This window comes from Eumetopias jubatus, unplaced genomic scaffold (assembly GCF_037043125.1).
Source record: "Eumetopias jubatus isolate StellerSeaLion01/CBP00866 unplaced genomic scaffold, mEumJub1_p1.0 scaffold_9, whole genome shotgun sequence".
NCBI lineage: Eukaryota > Metazoa > Chordata > Mammalia > Carnivora > Otariidae > Eumetopias > Eumetopias jubatus.
The window spans coordinates 59979677-60004769 of NW_028274815.1; the positions used below are offsets into that span (position 1 = coordinate 59979677).

A 25093-nucleotide genomic window follows, 5' to 3' on the forward strand; every position below is an offset into this window, starting at 1 on the left:
GTGAGAAGTGTGCGTTTAGGCGGTGAGGCGCGAAGCTGGCGCAGAGATGCCCTGTTCTGCTCGCCAACCCTCTAAACCAGCAAAGATTCAGTACTCACTCCCACTATCCAGGAAGCGCCCATCTCCGGTTTCCCGCGGCCAGAAGGGAGTTTGAGTGCTTTTTGGCCCCTTGCGGCCCCTGTAGCGTCCCTAGTTACTAGGCCCCTAGTAACCGCCCGCCCTAAGCCAGGAGCCGCCGGGTGGCCTGAGTCGGCGCCAGCTTCCCCGCCCCGGGCCGGCGCGGGCGCTCAGGCCTCGGCGGCGCGCTGATGGCCGCCTCGCACCGAGCGGCGAAGCTGGAGGCCCCCAGTCTCCAAACCCCGGAAAATCCCAGCACCGGAGCGCAGGTCGCCCAGTACGAACGCGAAGACCTTTTAGAGGCCCTGGCGGCGGGGGCGGCGGCTGCGACCTTAGAGGAGGAGGAAGAAGAGAAGAAGGCGGTGTTGCCGGCGCGGGCGCGGGTAATGCAGGGGCGGGACGTAGGCTGGGGCTGGGTGTCCGCCGGGTGCTGGCTGAAGGCTGGTCTGCGTCGCCGCTGGGCTGAGGGACCGGCTAGGAAACGCGGCGCCCTGTCCAGCTCCTCCCTACCCAGTAAACCTGGCCCACCACCTTCTCTCTGCCCCCACGGAAGATACTCAAAACCGAGGCGTTGGAAAATCTTTTAATTTTTAACAAAGAGATTGTAAAAATTTCTTGGAGAGCATTTATTTCTAGAGAGTATAAAGTACAGAAGTTTACTCCTTTTGCTCCAGCGTCTGTTGGAAGTAGTTACTGCTTTTTCTTTTCAACTTGGGGAAAACTGATGTCGATATACCCCATAGTGGGTAGCCCATAAAACTCAGGTGAATCAACTGTGCTGTCGGGTGTGGTTTATTGTCACCTTCAAGTCTTGGTTATTAGTGCATTTTAACACAACATTGTACATGAGAGGCGGTGTTTAAAATCGTTTAAGAGTTCAGTGGGCAGATCATACACACATGCAGAGAAGCAAATTACTGAGGTTCCAGTTTCCTAAACGACTCTTCAGGGTGAGAAAGCCTTTTCACGGATCAATTTTCAGTGTCAAATGTCGGCAATTTTCAGTGTCGTGAACACCTGCCCATCAGGTAGAGGGCTGAGTCTGCCATCTACTCTATTTACTTAAAAGATGGGAACAGTGAATTTTAACTAGCAGTGTGCAGATACAAACCTCCTTACCCCCAGTTAAGGATTCTTTTTTTTTTTTTTTTTAAGATTTTATTTATTTGACAGAGAGCACAAGCAGGGAGAGCTACAGGCAGACGGAGAGGGAGAAACAGACTCCCCGCTGAGCAGGGAGCCGGAAGCGGGGTTTGATCCCAGGACCCCGGAATCATGACCTGAGCTGAAGGCAGATGCTTAACCAGCTGAGCCACCCAGGCGCCCCTCAGTTAAAGGTTCTTAATATCATTTGTCCAAAGCTTCTCTGATACAAAACACTGTGGTCTGTGGCTAATAAAATCACTGGATGTTTTGGAATTCTAACCTTTTTACACTAAGACTGTTAATGAGAAAATCTGTAGCAACCCTTTTATGGTATTTCACCAACAGACAAACACCTTGAGGTCCTCCAGAGTAAGGCAGATTGAGACCCTGAACATGAACCAGGGTCAGAGTCCTGGGAACAGTTTCATTCATGATAAAGTTTCTCCACAACCCAAATCTCAGTACCCGACAAAGGAGGCAAAGTGATACAGGAAAAAGATTTGAATGGAGGAAGAGGATTTGGAGTCCTGGGTTAGGATCCATTCTCTGCCATTTGCCAGGTGATATTAAGATGTAACTTTCTTCATCTCAGTTTCCTTATATGTAAAAGAACTGTAATAAATGTCTCTCTTGTCTCACCGGGATATTAGGAGAACCAAATGAGAAAATGTGTGTCATATCTAAAGAACAGTTTATATAAATTCATAATAATAATAACTGCCAGTGAGACTGTCATTTGAACAACTCACCCAAAGATTAAATAAATCTCCTTTGGCTTGCTGCGCTATAGGAGTCCGTCATTTCTGTAGTGGCAGGCATACTTCCAGAGTGCCCTGCTAAACTGCAAATTTGTATTAGAAATTTAGTACCTCAGGAGACATTAGTTTATCTGATAACCTAGTTTTAAAGGAACAGGATCCTACCAAGCAAACAAAAGGGAGCTAAGTCTTATGGGTTTGACACTGTTCTAAGACTTACCACATTTGGAGGATCCACAAGCAAACCTGGATGAGCTGCCACAGTAGACCTGATAGAGGGTACTGGTTAGAGGAAGAAGCCCTGAAAAGGCAGGAAAGGGTGCAGGAGCCAAGCTTGTCTTCTTCACAGTTTGTCTTGGGTCTCTAACTTGATTTTTATTTTTTTATTTTTTATTTTATTATTTTTTAAAGATTTTATTTGACAGAGAGAGAGAGCACAAGTAGGCAGAGCTGCAGGCAGTGGGGAGATGGAGAAGCAGGCTCCCTGCTGAGCAGGGAGCCCGAAGCGGGGCTCGATCACAGGACCCTGGGATCATGACCTGAGCCGAAGGCAGCCGCTTAACTGACTGAGCCACCCAGGCACCCCTCTACCTTGTTTTTTAAAGATTAATTTGTCTCAACTTTGTCATCTATAAAATGTAGTAAGCTCAGATACTATATGCACCATACAAGACTGATTAGAGGGGCGCCTGGGTGGCTCAGTTGGTTAAGTGTCCGACTCCTGATTTCAGCTCAGGCCTTGATCTCAGGTCTTGATCTCAGGGTTGTGAATTCAAACCCCACGCTGGGCTCCATGCTGGGCTCCACCCTGGGCTCCACGCTAAGCATGGAGCCTACTTAAAAAAAAAGAATAAAAAGACTGATTAGAGAACCAACTGTCACAGTAGGCTCCTTTGGATCCTTTGGTTTGTCAAAGCCAACCCCATCCCCCTCTTGAACACACCCCTTGCAGGACTCTGAGCCCATACTGGGCTCTGAGGCATGTTCCTTGAATCTAGCCTCAGTTGAAGATAGCACTCCATAGGCCTTGTTATGTGGTTGATGATAACATGGGTAAAGCAATATTCTTTAATTCACAGTTAAAGTTTCACTGACTTTCCTAATGGGGTAACCTTTTTCAACAAATATCAAGCAGTTATTAAGTGCTAGTTACTGACTGTTCATTCAGTTGTGGGTGAAGCAGACATAGTCACAAAGCTTCCAGTCCGGTGGGGAAGTTAGATAATACAAAATGAATAGTCAAATGATTATAAGATGAGAAATGCTGGGAAAGGAATGAACAGGTTTCTATGATTAAAAAAAGAAGTAGCCAGGAACCTACTTAAATGAATTAACATTTAAGTCGATGCCTGGTAGATGAGAAAGAGCAACTATTTGAAGACTAGGGGTAGAAGAAACATTCCAGGCAGAGGGAACAGCATGTGCAGAAGACCTAAGATAGGAAGAGAAATTGCTTTGTGTGATTGAGGATCTGAAAAGAGAGAAGGTGGGGGAGAGAGGAAGGTGTTGGAGAAGGAGACGAGGTTGGAGAGGTTAGCTGGGCCAGATCATTCATGACCTTTAAGATCAAGGTAAGGGTTGTAGTGTTATTGTTGGTACAGGTACAGCAGGAGGTCCTTGAAAACTTTTAAGAGATCTGACATGTTTCTGTTTACATTTTTAAAAGATGACTCATGGCTCTGTGGAGAATGGTTGGAGACTTTGACAAAGCAGAAGGAAGGAAATTGGTTAGGAGGCTGTTGCAGTAATTCAGGGGCCAGTGGTGGTGTCTTGGTCCTAGTTCAGGAGAGGTGGCAAGAAGCGGACAGATTTCTTTAGAATGGATAGGACTTACTGTTAGATTGGATGCGAAGGCCAAGGAAGAGGAAGAAATCAAGCATGTTCACTCCCTGTTTTCTGGTTTGACCAGCTGTATGAAAAGTAATGCCATTTACTGAATTGGGGATAACTTGGGGAGGAATAGGTTTACAAGCTGGGTGGGAGTCAGGGTTTCAGTTTTGGGGGGTTTTTTTTTGTTTGTTTTTTCTTTTAAAGATTTATTTATTTATTTTAGAGAGCATGAGCAGGAGGGGGAGAGGGGGAGGGAGAGAGAATCTCAAGCAGACTCCACACTGTGCACGAAGCCGAAGCGGGGCTTGATCTCACGACTCGGAGATCAGGACCTGAGCCAAAACAAGAGTCAGACGCTCAACCAACTTTGCCACCCAGGTGCCGCAGGGTTTCAGTTTTGAACATGGTAAATTTGAGATGCCTGTAAAACTACCAAGTGGAAATATGTAGGAAGGAGTTGGGCCTATGAAACTGTAGTCCTGGGGTCTGGACTATAGACTTCTATCTGGGAGTGTCCGGCATTTTTAAGACAATGGGAATGGATGAAGTCGTTTATGGAGAGAGTGTAGAGAAAGAAGAGAAAGGGCCTAATATAGAACTCTGAAGAACCTAACTTTTAAGGGGTGTCTGGCTGGCTCAGTAGGTGGAGCATGGGACTTTTGATCTCAGAGTCCTGAGTTCAGGCACCACGTTGGGTGCGGAGCCTACTTAAAAATATATACATTTTTAATAAAAAAAAAAAGATTCCTGGGTGGCTTAGTCAGTAGAGTGTCTGACTCTTAGACTCAGCAGGGAGGCTGCTTGAGATTCTCTCCTTCTCCCTCTGCTCCTCCCCAACTCACTTACACTCACACTCTCTCTAAAATAAATAAATCTTAAAAAAAAAAAAAAAGAACTAGTGTTCAATAGTCAGGTAGAGAGGGGCGCCTAGGTGGCTCAGTTGTTAAGCATCTGCCTTCGGCTCAGGTCGTGATCCCAGGGTCCTGGGATTCAGTCCCACATCGGGCTCCCTGCTCAGCGGGAAGCCTGCTTCTCCCTCTCCCACTCCCCCTGCTTGTGCTGTGTCTCTCTCTGTCAAATAGATAAAATCTTTAAAAATAAATAAATAAAATAAAATTTCAAATGCTACAAGGGTGCCTGGCTGGCTCAGTCAGTAGAATATGTGACTCTTGATCTCGGGGTTGTGAGTTTGAGCCCATTTTTGGTGTAGAGATTACTTAAAATCTTACAAAATTTCAAATGCTACGAATAAGGCCCAGGTCCTTTTTAACACTTCTCCACCCAAAAAGAAAATCTGACACCCCCCCACTCCCCGCCACTGGTAGCCACTGTTTTGAAACCAATATATAGTCTTCTGGGTTTTTTTCTGTTTCCTGTATACATAATATTTTAATATATGGTCACATTTTATATATACATGTTATTCTGCAGCTTGTATTTTCTCTTACATTTATTGGGTTTATCCATGTTAGTATATGTATATCTACCTTATTCCTTAGAAATCTTTTCAATGCAAAGAAGTTTTTAAATAAAAATTCCAGAACTGCCGATGATACTACATAGACAAGAACACATATAATAATAATGAGTGCTGGTTACTAATGAAGCGACATGTGCTGGAAGGAGTCATTATCTAAATGGGTCAAGCCGATCTAGGGAAGATTATCCTCTAATCTGGTGGCTACATGTACAACATTCCATAGAAAGCTGACAATTAAAGGGAAAGGGTGCTATTTTAGGTTCTTGGAAAATAATGTCGGCCTATATTATTTGATTTACTAAATATTTTCTTCTGTGTGGATATAATTAAAGATGACATTAGAATTGGAAGTTGCTTATTAACCATTCACCTGTTTTAGATAAAACACTGAGAGATCACTTTATCTGAAAAATTAAAAGTATTAAGCTGAAATGGAATGGATACTGTGCAAAAGTCAGTGCCTAAGTTTTTTGATACCTGCGCCATCTCGTCAGAAGCTGCTCATCCTTCTATAACTTTTTCAAATAGTTTTTCCAGGTCCAAGTACATTTTATCCTTTTTGTGAAAATGATTGTTATAAGGCCTCCTTTTAAGTGATGTTCTAAAAGAATGAATGAAGAGCGTACGGATGCTTTTGCCAAAAATAGTTCTTTGGAATATCCTCCTGGTTTTAATTGTAGTTTTTGGAAAATAATCCCTTTCCTTAATACTGAGTAGAATATAGCTCTTTAGGGCAGCCAGTATTTCTTCAAAAGATTCAGTCCTCTGTGAGGGAATACCTATCTTCTTCCCCCTGTGGAAACTTAATATTTTTTTTAGCTTATATTCATTCATCCAACAAATATTTCTTGAGTATTTGCCATTGGCCAAGAGCTTTCTAGGCACTGGGAACACAGCCATGAACAAAGCAGACAAATCCTTGTCTTTGTGACACTTCCTTTTTGGTAGGAACAGGCATACAATACACAAATAAGTAAAGTCATGTAGAATGTCAGTTGGTGGTGAGTACTTATGAAAAAAATAAAGCAGAAAAGGGTGGCTGACAACGAGTGGGGGGAGAGGTAATTCAAATCAGGTAGTCAGTGAAGACCTTATTGAGGAGATAACATTTTTTTTTTAAGATTTTATTTATTTATTTTGACAGAGAGAGGGAACACAGGCAGGGGGAGTAGGAGAGGGAGAAGCAGGCTTCCTGCTGAGCAGGGAGCCCGATGCGGGGCTTGAACCCAGGACCCTGGGATCATGACCTGAGCCGAAGGCACTTAATGACTGAGCCACCCAGGCGCTCCCAAGAAGATAACATTTCATTAAGACCTGAAGGAGTGAGAAGTGGGCCGTGCAAATATCTGGAGGAAGAGCATCCCAGGGAGAGGGAACAGCAAGTGCAAAGGTCCTGAGATGGTTTTGCTGATTCTGTGAGCATTGGAAAAACCGCAAACTGGAAGCAGCTGCTGCTTCTAGAAGGAACTGCTGCTGCCCCGGGGAAGAACCGTTGCTGGGGAGACTCAAGCAGACAGAGAACTAACAGGAAGGAATAAAGTCCCTTTCTCTTCCAGCCTTGCAGTTTCCCTCTAGTCTTACCTTTGGCAGAGCCTAATGGGGAACAGCCGGCAAAGCAGAAACACTCTGCAGAATCCCATCCCCAGCATCACATAGCAGGGGCTAGATGGATGGCATTGAAGCCAAGAGACAATAGTTTAACACCTGGCGCACCTACTTTACGTGTCATAAAATTGATGTTCAGAAGGTAAGTGCCCATGTCGAATGGCTAAGAAGGGCAGAACCTAGGCTTGAATGAGAATGCTGACACCATGCCTGTAATCTTTCTCCCAAGGCATGACAATGCTCCAAACTGAAAAGTTACTTAACTTCCATATGGGTGTTCCTTATTGAAGGGTTATAAGAAAGCTGAAACCAGGTAACCAGTGAGTGGTTAGGAGCCAGTAGTTAAATGAGAGATGGGAACCACTTCCTGCTTGCTCCCCACATTGCTTTATGCATTTTACTCTCCTCTTATCCTGCAACTTTGTGCACCTTGCTCCCCACCATATTGTCCGTCCCTTCTGCTTTTACTAATGTCATTTACCTTAATCTGGTAGTTTATCTGAAGTATACTTTTCCTTTTGCCCCCTACACTCTTTCTTTTTTTTTTTTTTAAGATTTTATTTATTTATTTGAGAGAGGGAGAATGAGAGATAGAGAGCACGAGAGGGAAGAGGGTCAGAGGGAGAAGCAGACTCCCTGCCGAGCAGGGAGCCCGATGTGGGACTCGATCCCGGGACTCCAGGATCATGACCTGAGCCGAAGGCAGTCGCTTAACCAACTGAGCCACCCAGGTGCCCCCCCACACTCTTTCTTGACCCCCCAGATTCTTCCATTCTTTGACTCATCTCAAATAATCACCTCCTCCAGGAAGCCTTCCTTTATCTTCCAAACTCAAAGGAAACTAAAGCTCCTTTTGTTTGAATGCCCTTGTCACTTCGTCTTTGTATCTCTCCTGACCACTTTCTCCTTCATATCAGTGCTCCTCTCCCTGCTTTTTTTTTTTTTTTTTTCAGATTTTATTTATTTGACAGAGCACAAGCAGGGGGAGCAGCAGATAGAGGGAGAGGCAGGCTCCCCACTGAGCAGGGAGCCCGATGTGGGGCTCGATCCCAGGAGCCTGGGATCATGACCTGAGCTGAAGACAGACGCTTAACTGACTGAGCCACCCAGGTGCCCCTCTCCCTGCTTATTTAAATGTTGGTGTTTGCCAGCATTTCCATCCTCAGGTTTTCTTTTTTTTTTTAAGATTTTATTTATTTATTTAACACACACACACACACACACACACACACACAGAGAGCACAAGCAGGGGGAGCAGGAGAGGGAGAAGCAGCCTCCCTGCTAAGAAGGGAGCCCGATGCAGGACTCGATCCCAGGACCCCGGGATCATGACCTGAGCCGAAGGCAGACACCTAACCATCTGAGCCACCCAGGCGTCCCATCGTCAGGTTTTCATCTTTCGTTGCTTCATTCTCCCTAGTCAACCTTATCCATGTCCAAAGCTGTACCTGTCACTTCTGTGTGCACTGGTACATGCCATGTCTCCCTCTCCAGCCCAGCCTTATTACCAGCTCTCCACATACATTCCCCCCTCCTCCTCCCCATTTCCTGGACATCTAGCTGCCCTATTATCCCTTCAAACTCAGTGTGTCTAAGACAGAGATTAGTTTCCTTTCCCTAAAACACTCTTTTCCACTGTATTCCTATATTGATGCATGGCAGCACCACCACCTACCTAGACAGCACTCCCAAACAGAAATCTTTTTACTTTCTTGCCCACAACCGAAGCCATTATCAAGCTGATACTTCAGCCTCCTAAATCTCCCAAGGCAGCCTCCTTGCTTTTGTCCCTGGCATTGCTCCCTTCATTTTGCCTTTAATATCTCTAACTCAGACCTTTGCAATAGCCCATTAACTACTGCCAAACTTGCCTTCCTTCACTCTTTCCCGCTTGCTACGAGAAGACTCCTTCTGAGCATTACTATGTCACTCCTCTGCTCACATCCTTCAACGTTCCTGTTGGCTATGGCCTGGCCACCTGCGCTCTTGGTTGGGGCCCTTGACATTGTACATAGTTCACAAGTAACTTATAATCCATTATGTGTATGTAGCCTACAAGGAACGTATAACCAAATTAAGTGTACACTTTAAGAAGCAGCATTGGGAATTGGTGTCAATTTAATTTGTCTTTCAGTTCTAAACACCATATGACAGGTTTTTTTCCTCTTACCAGGCTGATTTTAACACCAACATTTCTGAGGTGGATGAACAAACACATATAAGCATTGAGGACTTTGTGGAATTTTCTGATATATACCATTCTAATGAAGAGTATTTTAGGAAGCTAGAAGAGCTGAAAGCTGCCCACTTGGAAACTATGTCAAAGTTAGAGAAGATGTACCAGAATAAATTAAATTTAAAAGAAGTTCAGCCAGTGATCATCAGGGAAGAAGCTTCTAGTGTCTCTTCCAGGTGAGTTTGTACATAACGTTATTTGTGGGCTGTAAAATGTATTCTTAAAAGTGCAGAACAAAACTATTTCAGAATATTTTCTCTCAACTATCCCTTTGTACTTTTAATGATATACAGAGGTTGGATTTTATTCGAAATGTGTGATGGCTTACCCACCAATGGCTTCTTGTTTTGAGAGTCATTTGGTGGTCATTTAGTCTTTTCTCTCTGACCTGCCACTCATAGAACTATAGATATGTATCAACATATTTAGTCTGGGCCATTTTTAAATTTTTATTTATTTTTATTTTTTTAAAGATTTTATTTTTAAATAGTCTCTACACCTAATGTGGGCTTGAACTTAAAACCCGAGATCAAGAGTTGCATGCTCTACCAGCTGAGCTAACCAGGTGCCCCTAGTCTGGGCCATTTTTAAATGATAAATATTAAAATTTAATTTTAAAACCCTTTATATTATGTGGATTAACATGAGTTCAGGGGCACCTGGGTGGCTCAGTCAGTTAAGCATCCTATCCTTGATTTCAACTCAGGTCTTGATCTCTGGGTTGTGAGTTCAAGCCCCGTGTTGGGCTCCATGCTAGGCATGGAGCTTATAAAACAAAACAAAACAACGGCAACAAAAAACATGAGCTCATTAAAAATATAACGTGCAGGTACAGCTCTCTCTCTTGAGTGCTCCCGCTCTTGTATCTCAAGAGTGTACTTTTTGCTTTGATAAACTTTCCCGTTTCTGATACTCAAAAAAATAAATAAGTAAGTAAGTAAATAAATTATACTACACACACACACACACACACATACACACACACACACAAAGAGTTCAGGACTAAGATATAAATCTGATTCAGGTTTTCAAAAGAGTCTGTAATTTCTGGACCCATTTCTGCTATGAACTCTTTGTTTTGAAACTTGAGGCAGGTCCCTTAACTCATCCAGTTGGTCAGTGCTAATTGTGCATCTCCTGTGTGCCAGAAGTTGCCTGGGCACTGAGGAGTCAAAAATCAAGATGCCCAGGGCGCTGGGTGGCACAGGCGTTAAGCGTCTGCCTTCGGCTCAGATCATGATCCCAGGGTGCTGGGATCGAGCCCCACATCGGGCTCCCTGCTCAGCGGGAGGCCTGCTTCTCCCTCTCCCACTCCCCGCTGCTTGTGTTCCCTTCTCGCTGTGTCTCTCTCTGTCAAATAGATAAATAAAATCTTTTAAAAAAAAATCAAGATGCCCTTAAGGAGCTCAAAGACTAGCTGATAGCCAAAAATTGTGATACAACATGATGTAACAGTGTTTTGGAGACAGAGGAAGAAGCAATGGATCAATCATGTCATGGTGTTGGTAGAGGGATGCAGGCAGGAATTTTCTATGGAACTGTCATATCCAAGTTCAGTATTAAAGGAGGAGTAGCTGTAGCAGATGCAGGAAGCAAGGAGTGGGCTTCTAGGCAACAGAAACCATGTGTGCAGAGGCATGGTGGCATGAGAAATCATGGTGTATGAGAGGAACTTCCTGTGGTTGGATATGACTTACGATTGGTAACTGGAGGTAGAGAGGGGCAAGAGGTGAAACAGGAAAGGTAAACAGGGACTAGTCTTTTTTTTTTTTAAGATTTATTTATTTATTTATTTATTGGAGAGAGAAAGAGTGAGCAAGAGACAGCACAAGCTCGGGGTAGAGTCAGAGGGAGAGGGAGGAGGAGAAGCAGATTCCCCACTGAGCAGGGAGCCTGACATGGGGCTTGAGCTCAGGACCCTGGGATCCTGACCTGAGCCAAAGGCAGACACTTAACTGACTGAGCCACCCAGGCGCCCCAGACAGGGTCTAGTCTTGAAGGACTTTATAATCTAGACTTTGTTACAATGGCAAATCATAGAAAAGTTTCAAGAAGGGGAGTGACATGACGAGATGTATGTTTTAAGATGGTGACTCTGGAAAACATGTGGGGAATTTAGTAGAGCTTAGCCACAAGGAGCCTCTGTTGCCTCAGGTTCCCCTGTAAAAAGAGGGAGTTGAATCAGATAATTTATAGGCATCTCTTAGCTCTATTCTAAATAAAAGTGATAATTATAAGGCCTATCTACCCAGCTCCTATCTTCTAACTAATTATATCTTGATTTTATAGTTCTTAATTTTTATATTTGGTCACACGCAACTGAGAGTGTAACTTAATTATTCTTCTCTTTTAGGTCTGAATCAGAAAAAAACTATCACCCTATCTCGTTAATGACATCATTTTCAGAACCTGATTTAGGACAGTGTTCCTCCTTGATTATGTCTTCCTCTGAAGATGAGTTGCCCAACTCAGAAAAAGAGTATCCTGAGAAAAAGAGGATGATGAGCTATGCTAAAGAACTTATCAACAACATGTGGACAAACTTCTCTGTTGAAGATTATATTCAGTGTAAAGATGCTGATTTCCCAGCAGTTGAAAAAACAAAGAAGAAACGAAGAGAATGGGTGCCAAAGATTACAGTACCTGAGCCTTTTCAAATGATGATTAGGGAACAGAGGAAAAAAGAAGAGAACATGAAATCCAAATCAGATATTGAAATGGTACGCCAGCTGCTCAAAGAACAAGAAGAAGAATCAGAGTGTAAGAAAAAATTCCGAGCCAATCCAGTTCCTGCATTCGTCTTTCTCCCCCTTTATCATGACATAGTCAAGCAAAATGAAGAACGCAGGAGATGTTTGAAGGAAAAAACCAAAGCAGCTCTTTTGGCCTCACAAAAGCCATTTAAGTTTATTGCAAGGGAGGAACAGAAGCGAGCAATCCGGGAAAAGCAGTTGAGAGACTTGTGTAAGTCTAAAAAGAAAACAAATCAATTTAAGGCCAGACCTGTACCTCGATCTACTTATGGCTCAACCTCCAATGAAAAGTTAAAAGAAGAAGAGCTCTCTAGAGACATTATGACGCAGCTGAGAGCCCAAGAGCTTCTACAGAATTCATCCCCTCTGCCTTCTAGGTCAGGTCACAGAAGCTGCGCTCTGAGGAAGCTCAAATATCCTGAACAGGCTGAAAAGTTGAAGTGTAAACACAAGTTCAGATGCCAGACTGCTGATTTTGAAGGCCTTCCTGAGAGATACCAGAAACACCTCTCAGAACAGAAGTGTTCAAAACTCCTAACCGGCCGTGAGCCATCTGATTTTCATGAGGCTTCCAATGCATCCACTAAAAGAGAGAAAATGTTGGCAGACATTGCAGCAGATGTAGAACATTTAGAAGAAACGTGGCCTAATCTGTCTCCAAGGCACAAGTCATCAGGAAGAAGTGCAAGTGCAAAGCCTGTGCCTTGTAACTGCAACCCTCCAATGCCCACAGTATCTTCTAGAGGCCGAGCACAAGCCACGAGGTAAATGACTAGGATGTAGTACCAGCTGACTCATGGTTGCTAAAACAGTGTTTGTAGCTCTATTGATTTTATGCTGGTCAATTTGAAAATATGAAGAAATTATATTTGCTAATATATTTTACTATATTAGATAGAGCATTTTGCCAGAGGGTGTCCTTCTAAGAAATGAATGTATTTTCCAGTTTATGAATCGTGAGGGATAGAAAAGATTAGTTAGCCTGTTGATTTCCTGTTTCACAAGTCAGAGCCTTCTCAAAAGGTTGCCTTTTTTCAACGTTTGTATTTTCCCATGTTAAATCTTTGCTAAACAACATTCTCATTGGCTTAAAGGGAACTAAGCCTTAGTTTGTTGCCCTCAGGAGATCACTTGAGGAAAAGAAAATGTTGGAAGAAGAGAGAAATCGGATCCTAACTAAGCAGAAGCAAAGAATGAAAGAGTTGCAGAAACTCCTGACAATCCGGGCTAAGGCTTATGACTCACATCAAAGTTTAGCTCAAATGTCTAAATCCAGAGTCAAATCTCTCAGGTACCATAAAAGAATCCTGAACTTCTAGATCATTGGTTTTCAAACTTTCTTTTTTAATCAGGGAATATAATATGTGAACAGATTAATTAGTATTTTAGTTTCTGGGTTCAAGTTGCTATCACTTACACTCGACGTACACACGTGTATACATTCACACTCACCTCACCTCATGGTGAGGATCATAATGCCGTGTTGATGAACAGAAACGTTTTATATCGTGGCCATAGTTAATAGTTGGGTAACTGCATGTCAGTATGTAATCTTTTCTTTTTCTTTATACTATTTTTTTTTTAAGTAGGCTCCATGCCCAATGTGGGGCCTGAACGTGACATGACCTGAGACCAAGAGTTCTATGCTCTACTGATTGAGCCAGCCACAGGCCCCTTCTTTATACTATTTTTGATTGTACAGTACAATATTGAGAAAAATCTTTTTTTAAGTTTTTTATTTTAATTCCAGTATAGTTAACATTGAAAAATCTTGATTCATACAGATAAAGCTCTTTTTTAATAGTTTGCCATGTAATCTCAGAATATTCTTCCACAAAGAGATCTGTCAAAGACCTTTGTTCTAAGGTCTGCATGAAATCTGATATCGCAAATTAACACATTGATGTCAATTAACACCAATTATGTGATGTATCAATTAACACATGTATCAGTGTTTAGTGGTGTATGTTGCATTTCATTGCAGTTTTAATATAAATAAATATAATATAAATAAAAATATTTGCAGAACCCCTTCACAGAACACTGGAATTCTGTAGTACAAAGTTTGAAAACCAGTGTTCCAGAGGAACATTTTTCTGTAAAATTGTTAATGTTTAAGTAGGAAAATATCTCCCCCAAAGCTGGGTAAGTAATATGATTTATTAATTTTTAATCTGATTTATAAGTAACCCCCCAAATTTATATTTGCTTTTAATTATGAGTATTCCTTTTTAAATACATAGTATTTATAATAAGTATATTCCTTTATAATGTATATTATGTTTATATTCCTTATAATGTATATCAGTGTAATTCATGATGGAGAAATTTGATGGACTTGAACAAAAATTTTTTAGAAATATACTATTCACCCTAAGAAAGTAAACTGAATTTTTCATAATACCAATTTTGTGTATAATTAAGCATAATTATCTTTCTATAGTACAATTATTTTCTCTAATCCATGAAATCTTATTATCTTAGTAGAGTTAGTATGTTTTACATAGAGGAAAAAGCATATTTTAATCATTATAGGATCTTGTGCAAATAGTAAGTACATTTACTGTGAATTTATGTGTTTTGGTTCCTTTTCCTCTCTACATTCTATTCCCTTACTCCCTATTTTCCCCTGACCTCCTCCCATTTAATTAACTTTGCCACCAACCTATGGGAGATCTCATTTAGGGGGAAAAAGAAGAGCAGGGTCTTGTTTTTCAGAAGAAATTCCTTAAAGAGAAGATATCTAATTTGGACTAAATTTTCTTGGTTTTCTGCACTTAAAATTGAGTCAAGAGGGCATTTATTCATCTCTCCAAGCCAGTTTAAAGCGTTTTTAATACATTATGTCTTAAAAATTTCAGAAACATCAGAGTATCCAGACTGTTCCCAGGATGTAAAATGTGTACTCTCACAACCTAGGGTTTTTTTTCTGCATTCCATAAAAATTTACCAGTCTAGGAAAGGAATTGTGGTAAATTGTAAGCCGTGCTCGTAATTTCATTTCTGATTTGTCATCTAAGCTAATTGTTATATATGTAAGTTATTATTTCTTTTTAAAATTCCATTCCTTCTATTTGATTTTAGAAAAAGTGAAAAGGAAAGGATGAGAGAGTACCGACGAGAACTAGAAGAAAGAGAAGAAAAATTAAAACACAGGCCACTACTATTTGAAAGAGTTGCTCAGGTTGTGTTTGTTGGAATTTAAGAGCTACAGTCAGCTTCTTTTTTTTTTTTAACATCTCTAGCTCCTAACTTACAGTCTATTTTTCTTATATGTTATATAATTTATTGAGACATATTATCGTTTCTGTGACAGCTTCATCAAATCAGTCCAGGAAGTTTGTGCTTAAATCTGAACATCAAATCTTGTTGAGGCAGCATGGCAGCTTGATACAGAACATGCTGCTAATGCAGTCATAGTCAAAATAATAGTTTCACAACCTGTTTTTCGTGGCTGGTCTTTTTTTTTTTTTTTTTTTAGTACCAACTTAGCCATATATTAAGGTGAGTTTTCATGATATGATTTGGAAGTCCTTGAAGAATTAAAAAATGAAACAAAATGTTAATGGAATCAGATTTATTTCTGCCAGGTTTTTTTTTTCAGTTTTATTGAGATATAACTGACTTAGAGCACTGTAAATTTAAGATGTATAGCATGTGACTTGACATACATATATGACAAAACAATTACTACCATAAGTTTAGTTAAGAGCCCACATGTCATATAGATACCAAACTTTTAGGATTTACTAAAATCTGAGCTTTTAGGATTACTCTTTTAGCAACTTTCAAATATGCCATATAGTGATATTAACTACAGTCATCACGTTGTACATTACATTCCCAGTGTTTATTTATCTTATAATTAGAGGTTTATACCTTTGACCACCTTCATCCTATTCCCCTGGTAACCACAAATATGATCTGTTTCTCTGTGAGTTTGTTTTGTTTCTGTTTTTAGATTCCACATATAAGTGAGATCTATAGCATTTGTCTCCCTTGTCTGACTTACTTCACTTAGCATGAAGTCCTCAAAGTCTATCCATATCGTTGCATATGGCAGGACTTCCTTTTTTATGGCTGAATAGTATTCCTTTGCCCATATACCAATTTTCTTTACCCATTCATCTTTTGATGGATACTTACATCTTGGCTATTATAAATAATGCTTGGCTATTATAAATAATGCTTCAGTGAATGTGGGGGTGCAGATATCTCTTCAACATAGTGATTTTGTTTCCTTCAGATAAATACCCAGAAGTTGGATATGGCTGGATTGTATCGTATTTCTGTTTTTAACTTTTTGAGAAACCTCCATACTGTTTTCCATAATGGCCGTTCTATTTTACATTCCTACCAGCAGTGCACAAGGGTCCCATTTTCTCCACATCCTCACTAGTATAGCATTTGTTATCTCTTGTCTTTTTGATACGAGCCATTCTAACAAGTGTGAGGTGATACCTCATTGTGGTTTTGATTTGCATTTCCCTGATGATTAGTGATGTTGAGCACCTTTGCATGTACCTGTTGGCCATTTGAATATCTTCTTTGGAAAGATGTCTGTTCAGATCCTTTGCCCATTTTAAATTGGATTATTTGTTTTTTTGCTATTGACTTGAATGAGTTCTTTATATATTTTGGATATTAACCCCTTATCAGATATATCATTTGTAAATATTTCCTCCATTCAGTAGGTTGCCTTTTCATGTTGTTGATCGTTTTTTTTAAAATTTTTATTGTTATGTTAATCACCATACATTACATCATTAGTTTTTGATGTAGTGTTCCATAATTCATTGTTTGTGCATAACACCCAGTGCTCCACGCAGAATGTGCCCTCTTTAATACCCATCACCAGGCTAACCCATGTTGATCGTTTTTTTTTAAGTGAGTCTATAATTTTCATTCTTACCTACAACTGCTGAAAGGAATTCCTTTTCATTGGGAAAATAATTTGGTCCTATGGACAGTGAGTCCTGATTTTACTAAATTTATAGTCAGTTTTACAATCTTATCCTAAGAGATACCTACCTGTCCATTTCGCATCATCTTCTTTGTACTCACAAGGGAGGTGTTCTTGTGGGTGACATGGCTTAACAATAGAATCACTGGAGGTTACAGGTGCTATGTTGGGAATTTCAAGCTGTTGCATTTGGAGCTTCCTGCCAGCATTATAGGACAGCCCTTCTCAATAATGCGCTGAGGACAGGGACAGGTATTATAGGTGAATTTATATATTCAATCTCTCAAAGTTATGGGAACCCTTTACTTACAGATTTAGATATAATTTTATGTGATGCTTTTCATTGTAAAGGGTGGGTTTCTTTTTTTAGTATCTTAGTTTCAACTTTAGAGGGAAAAATACAGAAAAATTCTGTATTAACCTAGCAGAAAGTGATTGACTTTTAGCTCAAAGTAGTTATTTCCTGCTCCCAACTGCAGGCTCTTATGTCTGTTTGTCTGGTGGTTATATCTACGCAGACTTCTCACAGACATCTTACATTCATCTTGCCTCAAACTAGATCTTCCTCTTTGATTTCCTGTTTTTGTTGGGCCACAATTTTGGTGACTGGGAACCACTTTTCCTACCTCTTTCAGTTGCCACTGAGAGACCTGACAAGTTTTCTTCCCAAATAATTTTTGGATCTGTCTTTCTCTATTCCTGATGGTGAAATGCTATGTGAAGCCTCTATTATGTCCTCTCTGAGTTGTTGTAATGGTTTGACTGGTTTTTCCGGCCTTGCTCTTTGCAAAGCCACCCATTATATTTTCACTTGACCGTTCCTGTTCCCTTGCCAAAATGTTAATCCTGGGTAGGTAGTAAATAACCTCTGGTAACAGTGACAGTCATGCATTTTCACTGATTCTACTCGTTCTCATTTTCAATGAATGGTATCAAGAGGTCTTGTCACTGACTTCTTCAAACAATACTTCAAAGTGGGTATTCCTGTATTACAGAGGAAAAAGCTGAAGTTCAAAGAAGGTAAGTAACTAGTAAGGTTTACAGTTAGTCAATAATGGAACTAAGATTGGACCCAAGTCAGTCTGCTTCCAAACACTTAAGATTAAGCTGTCCAGCTTTCTCCCAGAAGATAACTCTGTGAGTCTTAGCATAGTATATAGACCTCTCTACACTCTGATCCCTGTTAACCTCTAATTGAGTAGATTCTAAATTCTAAACCAAATTATTCAACCACAGCACTCCCCCAACCTCCCCACCATGGACACCCTTTACTTTCAGACCGTACCAGACTACTAGTTTCAAACTTGAAATCTTTATTCATGCTATTTCTGAACACTCTTAGAGCCTCTTCCTGTTTTTCCTCCTGATCTTTCAAGTCTTTGTATAAAATCACTTGCATTGTTTCCCAGGTTGGATTGGGTGCCATTTCCTGTGTTTTTCATTACCCTCTGCATACCTCTGTCTTCACTCCTGCTGCACTGTGTGGGCATTAGCTGTTTCAGGATCTCTGTTCCCTTCTAGCTAGTTACTTTTAAAGGTTGTGGTCAAATCTTTGTATTCCCAATACCTAGCACCTAGGATAATGTCTGGCACAGAGGAGATGTTAATAAACATTTGTTGAACCAAAACTGAACTGTCAAGATCAAATTAGCCAGGATAATGACCTCTTGTTTTTTTTCTGGGATTAGCCGGGGGTGAGAGCGCTGAGCTGACCTGTTAGTGATGAGTCTCAGCCTGAGTAAGCAGTTGTGCCTTGCTGTGAATTCCTGCTTCCAAGCACCAGAGAAAGTGAGGCAAAATAAGCAGCGTGTGTGAAATTAAACCCCTAGAGAAATTTTAAATGTTGAAAACATAGGTCAGTTTCACAGCTGACTTCTACTTTTGCCACTTCTGGCCCTCACATACGCTGGTCCCTTTTCCAAAATCACTTTTCTCTCTCCATATATACCCCCCTTACCTCCCATGAGGACTTGTTACAAAAGAAGTATTCAGTAATTGAATAAGTGAAAGAATTACTATAAATGAAACTTATAGTTATGAAAAATAAGTAATTTTCCCTCTTCAAATGAGGGCACTGATTGTAGACAAACTTTCATCATTGCATGTTATTTTGGTTTCCTGAAGAAGCAACACTAATTTTTTTGTGATCTTTGATAGTAAAATAAAATAATCATAGTTATTTTGTTTTATTTTTTTTTTTAAGATTTTATTTATTTGTCAAAGAGAGAATGCAAGCAGGAGGGAGCGGTAGGCAGAAGGAGAGGGAGAAGCAGGCTTCCCGGCGAGCAGGGAGCCCGATGTGGGACTCGATCCCAGGACCCCGGGATCATGATCTGAGCCGAAGGCAGCTGCTTAACCGACTGAGCCACCAGGCGCCCCCATACAGTTATTTTAATTGTTCCTCTTATCTCATAGTCTGTGCAATTCTTTGCATGGTAAAATGCAAGGAGGAAATGTTTATTTCAATTAAGAATAATTATATACTATTCACTTTGATATAAAATATTAAAAGGTAATTCTATGTATAGAGTGACTGGCAGTGACTCACCATTGCTTCGGTTTTGTTAACATAAATTAGTGCAGTTTTTCTTTTTTTTTTTTAGTGCAGTTTTTTCTTGCAGTCTGTTTTCTGTGACTATTGCTACTAATTAATAGCTGTTATTTAATACATACACTCACAACTTTGTGTATTATCCATTTATTAGTATTAATTGTGATCTTGCTGCTGTTGAGTTACCCTCTAGCAGAGTAAGCCTCTGACCCGGGACAGAACAAACCATGTTGTCCTGTTTCTTGGAAATCACAGGGTTTACTAATTGAGTAGATTCTAAATTCTAAAGCAAATTCAAATGAAGACTTATGAGCACTGACTTCGGCATTTTAATTTCTTTTATATTTAATTTGCTTGCATCAGAATATACTGTTCTTAATGCATTTAGAGTTAGGTTTGGGGTTTCTTTATTCTGCTTTACCATCTTTGGGGCATAGTTCTTATCTTCTCACTTTGCCATGACTTTCAGGTCCTCAAGGCTTGTGTGTTGGTGTTCATAGCTTCTGGATGCATTTTTTTTTTTAAGATTTTATTTATTTACTTGAGAGAGAGAGAGAGTGAGAGAGAACACGAGCAGGGGAGAGGGAGAAGCAGATTCCCCGCTGAGCAGGGAGCCTGATGCCAGACTCGATCCCAGGACCCTAGGATCATGACCTGAGCCAAAGGCAGACGCTTAACTGACTGAGGCACCCAGGCGCCCCTCTGGATGCATTTTTATTAACTTTTCTAAAAATCATTTTTATTCATAGTGGGTGCATTTTAGCAACAGTTTGAGTGTGTTTTCAGTTTTCCAGAGCATCAGGAAATCACTGGTGATAGTTTATCCATTGTAATCAGTCTTTGCTATTTTGGTTTCTCCCGTGGAACACTAGATGCTATAGTCCCTCATTATGCTGGAGTCTCTAGGTTAGGCAAATAAACATCTGACACCTGCATTGCTGAAGTCAGGTTTAAGCTACCTTCAAACTCTGGGATGAGCAGTACTACTTAGAGAAAGCAGCATGGTGCAGTGGGAAAGACCCAGGAAATGGTCAAGAGACTTGGTTCTGCCACTCACTATCCTTGTGACCTTAAGCAAACTGCTTAACCTTAGTGGCAGTGGGGAGTGTTTTGGTTTCCTTATTTGTTAAATCTGGGGGTGACACTGGGTGCTCTCCCACACCCTTTCCAATATGGGTGCCATTGGTGGACTGGAACTGGCCCATTCCAAGTCACCTTGCTTCAGCTGGAAGTCCAGATGGCAATTCTTGGCCCTATACTCATAGGAGGTAAAAGGTGACTAAAGCTGAGGCACTAGTGTGAACCCCAGTCATCCTGTGACCCTGGAAAGCCCGTTTTCTCAGGAACTGTGATGACTCCTGTCTTGCTTCAGGTATGAGAGGGTCATCACAATTTCACAGGTCCCAAAGTCAGGAAACAACATTCTGGAGACTTGAACCGAGTTCTAAATTCTTGTTCTTTTTGCTGTATCCATTGATTCCTCCAGAGTAAAGATAACAACAATGATGAATTTATCATCTTTGATGGATTAGAGATATGGCATGTAAAGAATAAAAATTACAGTAGGTACATAAAGTAAAAGAACCCTCTGACAACTCACAAACTTATTTTCTCCCTGATTTTTCCAGATAGTCTTCAACAGTCATAAAAGTGTATTTTTTAAAAAGTATATAAAACAGGTATAGTGTAAAGAATAAACTATAGGCCAAAACTCATGTGGCTACTACCTAGGTTAACAAACAGAACATTGCCAGCACCCCAGAAACCCTTTGTGCCCTTGACAGATCAAAACCCTCTCCCACTCCCCTAGAGGTAACCACCATTCTAATCTTTGAAATTAGTAGTTCCTTGTTTTTGTTAGTATTGTTGTTTGTGTTTTGCAGTTTTACCATCCTATGTACCTATCCCTACACAGTATAGTTTGGTTTTACCCATTTGGGGACTTTATGTAAATGAATCATACATACTATATGTATTCTCTTGTGTTTTGCTTCTTTTGCTTAGTAGTATGTTCATGAGATCCATCCATATTGTCATGTACAACTAGAGTTCATTCATTGTCATTGCTTTATTTTATTCTGTTGTATGAATAGACCACTATTCATCCTATTGTTGAGAGATATTTGGGTTGTTTCCAGTTTGGGGTTTTACAAACAGTACTGTCCCGAGTATTTTGGTACAGGTCTTTTCGGGCACATATGTAGGAGCTTCTCTGCGTATATGCCTGGGAGTGGGATTGCTGGTCAGAAGGTCTGCATACAGTCAGCCAACTGTGATTATTGGATTTAACTTTCGCTGGAGCTTTTAACCCATACATTTTTAATGGAAATTTAAAGTCTTTTGTTCTCCTCTAAAAAGGTTTGTCTTTCCTATAGAAAAATGCAAGAATGGCAGCAGAAAAGCATTATTCTAACACCCTAAAAGCACTAGGACTGTCTGATGAGTTTGTTTCAAAGAAAGGCCAAAGTGGAAAAATAATTGAGTACTTCAGCAATCAAGAGAGGAAGAGTTTCACTGAAGATAAAGAAAGGTAACATATATGAGTCTAAATGGTTTACCTTTGAAAAAATTCTTACCTGCCAGAAAGCATAAAATTCTGTCCTATATTTTTAAAAGATCTTTAAACCTAACAAAATGCATGTGAACTGTTGTAAAACATTGATATTTTAACACGTGGCACATTCAAAATATTACATGGTGATAAAGTAAAGCAGAATGATTTAACTTTCTGACTGACATAAATGATGCAAATAATAAGATGCTTTCAAATGAAGTTTAAAGAGTCAATCAAGGTTTGGAAATAGATTAGTTCCCAATTGGCACTTTTGTAGAGTTTTCTTGATAAATCAGAGCTCATACACTTTAGGAAGGAAGACTGCATGATGGCATACGTTGCAAGGGGTTTGTTGACCTTTAAACCAAATCATTTTTCCTTTGAAAGATTGATAAATTTCTTCCTCCAGCTTTGATGAAGAAGAAAAAATAGAAGAAAGAGAGAATGGGGAAGAAAATCATTTTACTGATACGAACAGCCAGGATTCTTACAAGGAAAAAGAGGAAACCAATGAAGAGAGCAGAGAAGAGAAATCTGTTAGCGGGTAACACGGACTCAGCGGGTCACCTGTCTGTGCCTGTGCTGTCAATGGCAGCCGCAGGCCTTAGCATCCGTGCTTGTGGTGTTAAGAACATCCATGAGAGCCCTCCGATAGGTAACAGGGCTCTTGGGCAAAGTCATCTGTAGCCTGAAAAGGCCAAGTCCAGCCGAAAGGCTGTTGGGTCAGTTAGAGTAAGGCTTTGCCTAGTCAGGTTTTTTAATCGCTCCATATGGTTTGCAACTTTGACCTTACTTGTATTTTTTAAAAAAGCATTTGAGAATCATAGTTGTCACAAACTGATTAGTTATAAAAGTATATGTTACTTCCTTATTTGGGGTGGAAACAAATGGCATGGCATTGAGAGCAGAGAGAAGTATTAGCTTCTCTAAAATTTTTTCAATTTCAATTTCAAATTTTTTCAAATGCAGAGCATGGTCAGAAGGTCTGCATACAGTCAGCCAACTGTGATTATTGGATTTAACTTTCGCTGGAGCTTTTAACCCATACATTTGAAAAAACTTTTCTGGCAAGTCTGAATCAATAAACATCTTTAAATTATACTATTTGCCCATTCTTTTCCCTGCAATACATCTCACAGAATGAATCCTCACGCTTGTCGTACTGGGTATTTTAAGTTTCTTATCTGAGCCATTTTTGTAAAAAGTAATAAAATATAGAAAAAAAATAGGTACTTAAAATTTGTGTTCATTTCTGCACTGTTTGCTGTTAAATTATCCACACTATCATGACTTTTTCTTTTTATCCCTAGTTTTATTCCAAATTATTGTTGATATGTAAATTATTAGAAAAGTTTTTATACCAGGTTTTTTTTTAACCCTCTGTATTATGACAGAAGTAATTATAAGTATCTGAGTTATAATCTTAATTGGGGGTAAATATCAACACCGTTGTATATATGATGAAATTGTGCATAATAACTTGTCCGAGGCAAATCTCTAAAGTAATTCAGATTTAACTCTTTAATAGTAGACCCAGATGTGCTCAAATTTTTATACATTATTGCAGACATATTTTGTCTTTCTGCGCATGATGTATGAATCTATCATTTTTCCTCCTTAAGCAAATTTTTGTTTTAAAAATTCAAACCAGACATAAAGATGTGATAGGATAACACATTTTCTTTTCTAAAAACAACTTCCTTTAAAGAGCATGAACTAATTAAGGTGTTTTATAATAGCAGTGTTTCCCAGCTGGAAATTTATGCTTTAAATTAAGAAATAAGGTGATTTTTCTCAAGGGCACATGTTTCCTTATAATTCCTTCCTACAGTTTGTGTTAAAACTATTTGTCACTATAATGAGATTGTAAACTCTTTGAGAGTTGGCACCATTTTAAAATTCATCTTTGTATTCCTTTAATATTTTGCACCAGATTGTGCATATGGTAGGTACTTAATAAAGGCTTGGATGAGTAAGTAGATGAATATGGTTTTTAATTATAATTATTTCAAAATGAGTACACATGGGATTAAAATCATCTCCCTTCTAATTTATTGAAAGCCTGTGAAATACAATCCACAAATTGTAATATTTAAAACAACACTTGCTTCCAAGGATTTACTCCTCATTGTCTCTTCTCAGTTTCATGGGAACAGTGTGGGACTTGGTTTTAGGACCAATGTTCAGTTTTCTTTTCTCTAAAAATGGGAGTAGTACTATTTGGGTGGCTGTAGGAAGGATTGGATGATATCATGTATGGAAAAAAACTCTTTGGAAACTAGGCTATTCGAATGATTAGTGTCAGAAGAAAGAATATTCCTGAAGAAATGTTAACTAACCATATTTGTATTTCAGTGAGATACAAAGTGATTTAAATATTGTATTAGAGATAATATTTGGGGGTGCCTGGGTGGCTCAGCCGGTTAAGCATCTGCCTTCGGCTCAGATCATGATCCCAGGGTCCTGGGATCAAGTCCCATATTGGGCTCCCCATGCTCTGCAGGGAGCCTGCTTCTCCCTCTGCCTCTGCCTGCCGCTCCCCCTGTTTGTGCTCTCTCTCTGACAAATAAATAAAATCTTAAAAAAAAAAAAAAGACATCGACGCTAGCAGCCTGCCATGCCAAAAGAATTAAAAAATAATAATAATATTTGGAGGCGCTTTGGTGACTCAGTCGGCTCAGGTCATTATCTCAGGGTCATGGGATCGAGCCCCGCTTAGGGCTCCACACTCACCAGGGAGTCCGCTTGAGATTCTTTCTCTTCCTCTCCCTCTGCCTTCCTCCACATCCCCCTACCCGCTCCCCCATGCTCTCTCCCTGTCTTTCTCTTAAATAAATAGATAACTTTGAAAAAAAAAAAAGAAATAATGTTTGAACCACTTTTTAAAAAAATATTTATTTATTAGGGAGAGAGAGAGAGAGAGAGCATGAGCAGGGGAGAGGCAGAGGGAGAGGGAGAAGCAGACTCCCCGTTGAGTTCAGAGCCCCATGCGGGCCTCAATCCCAGGACCCCGAGATCATGATCTGAGCCGAAGTCAGATGCTTAACTGACTGAGCCACCCAGGCGCCCCAAACTGTAAATATAGTTCTCAGGTGGTAGA

At 40.2% G+C, this 25093-nt stretch overlaps 1 protein-coding gene across 1 annotated transcript; it reads left to right on the top strand.

Moving 5' to 3' along the window:
* The first annotated feature begins 247 nt into the window (after positions 1–247).
* Positions 248–23289, top strand: FAM161A (FAM161 centrosomal protein A). The gene is made up of 7 exons (XM_028089669.2): positions 248–500; positions 9110–9348; positions 11526–12689; positions 13049–13216; positions 15010–15109; positions 21815–21969; positions 22403–23289. The coding sequence occupies exons 1-7, from the start codon at positions 309–311 to the stop codon at positions 22539–22541; spliced, it is 2157 nt and encodes a 718-aa protein (XP_027945470.1). The 5' UTR covers positions 248–308; the 3' UTR covers positions 22542–23289.
* Positions 23290–25093: the final 1804 nt, after the last annotated feature.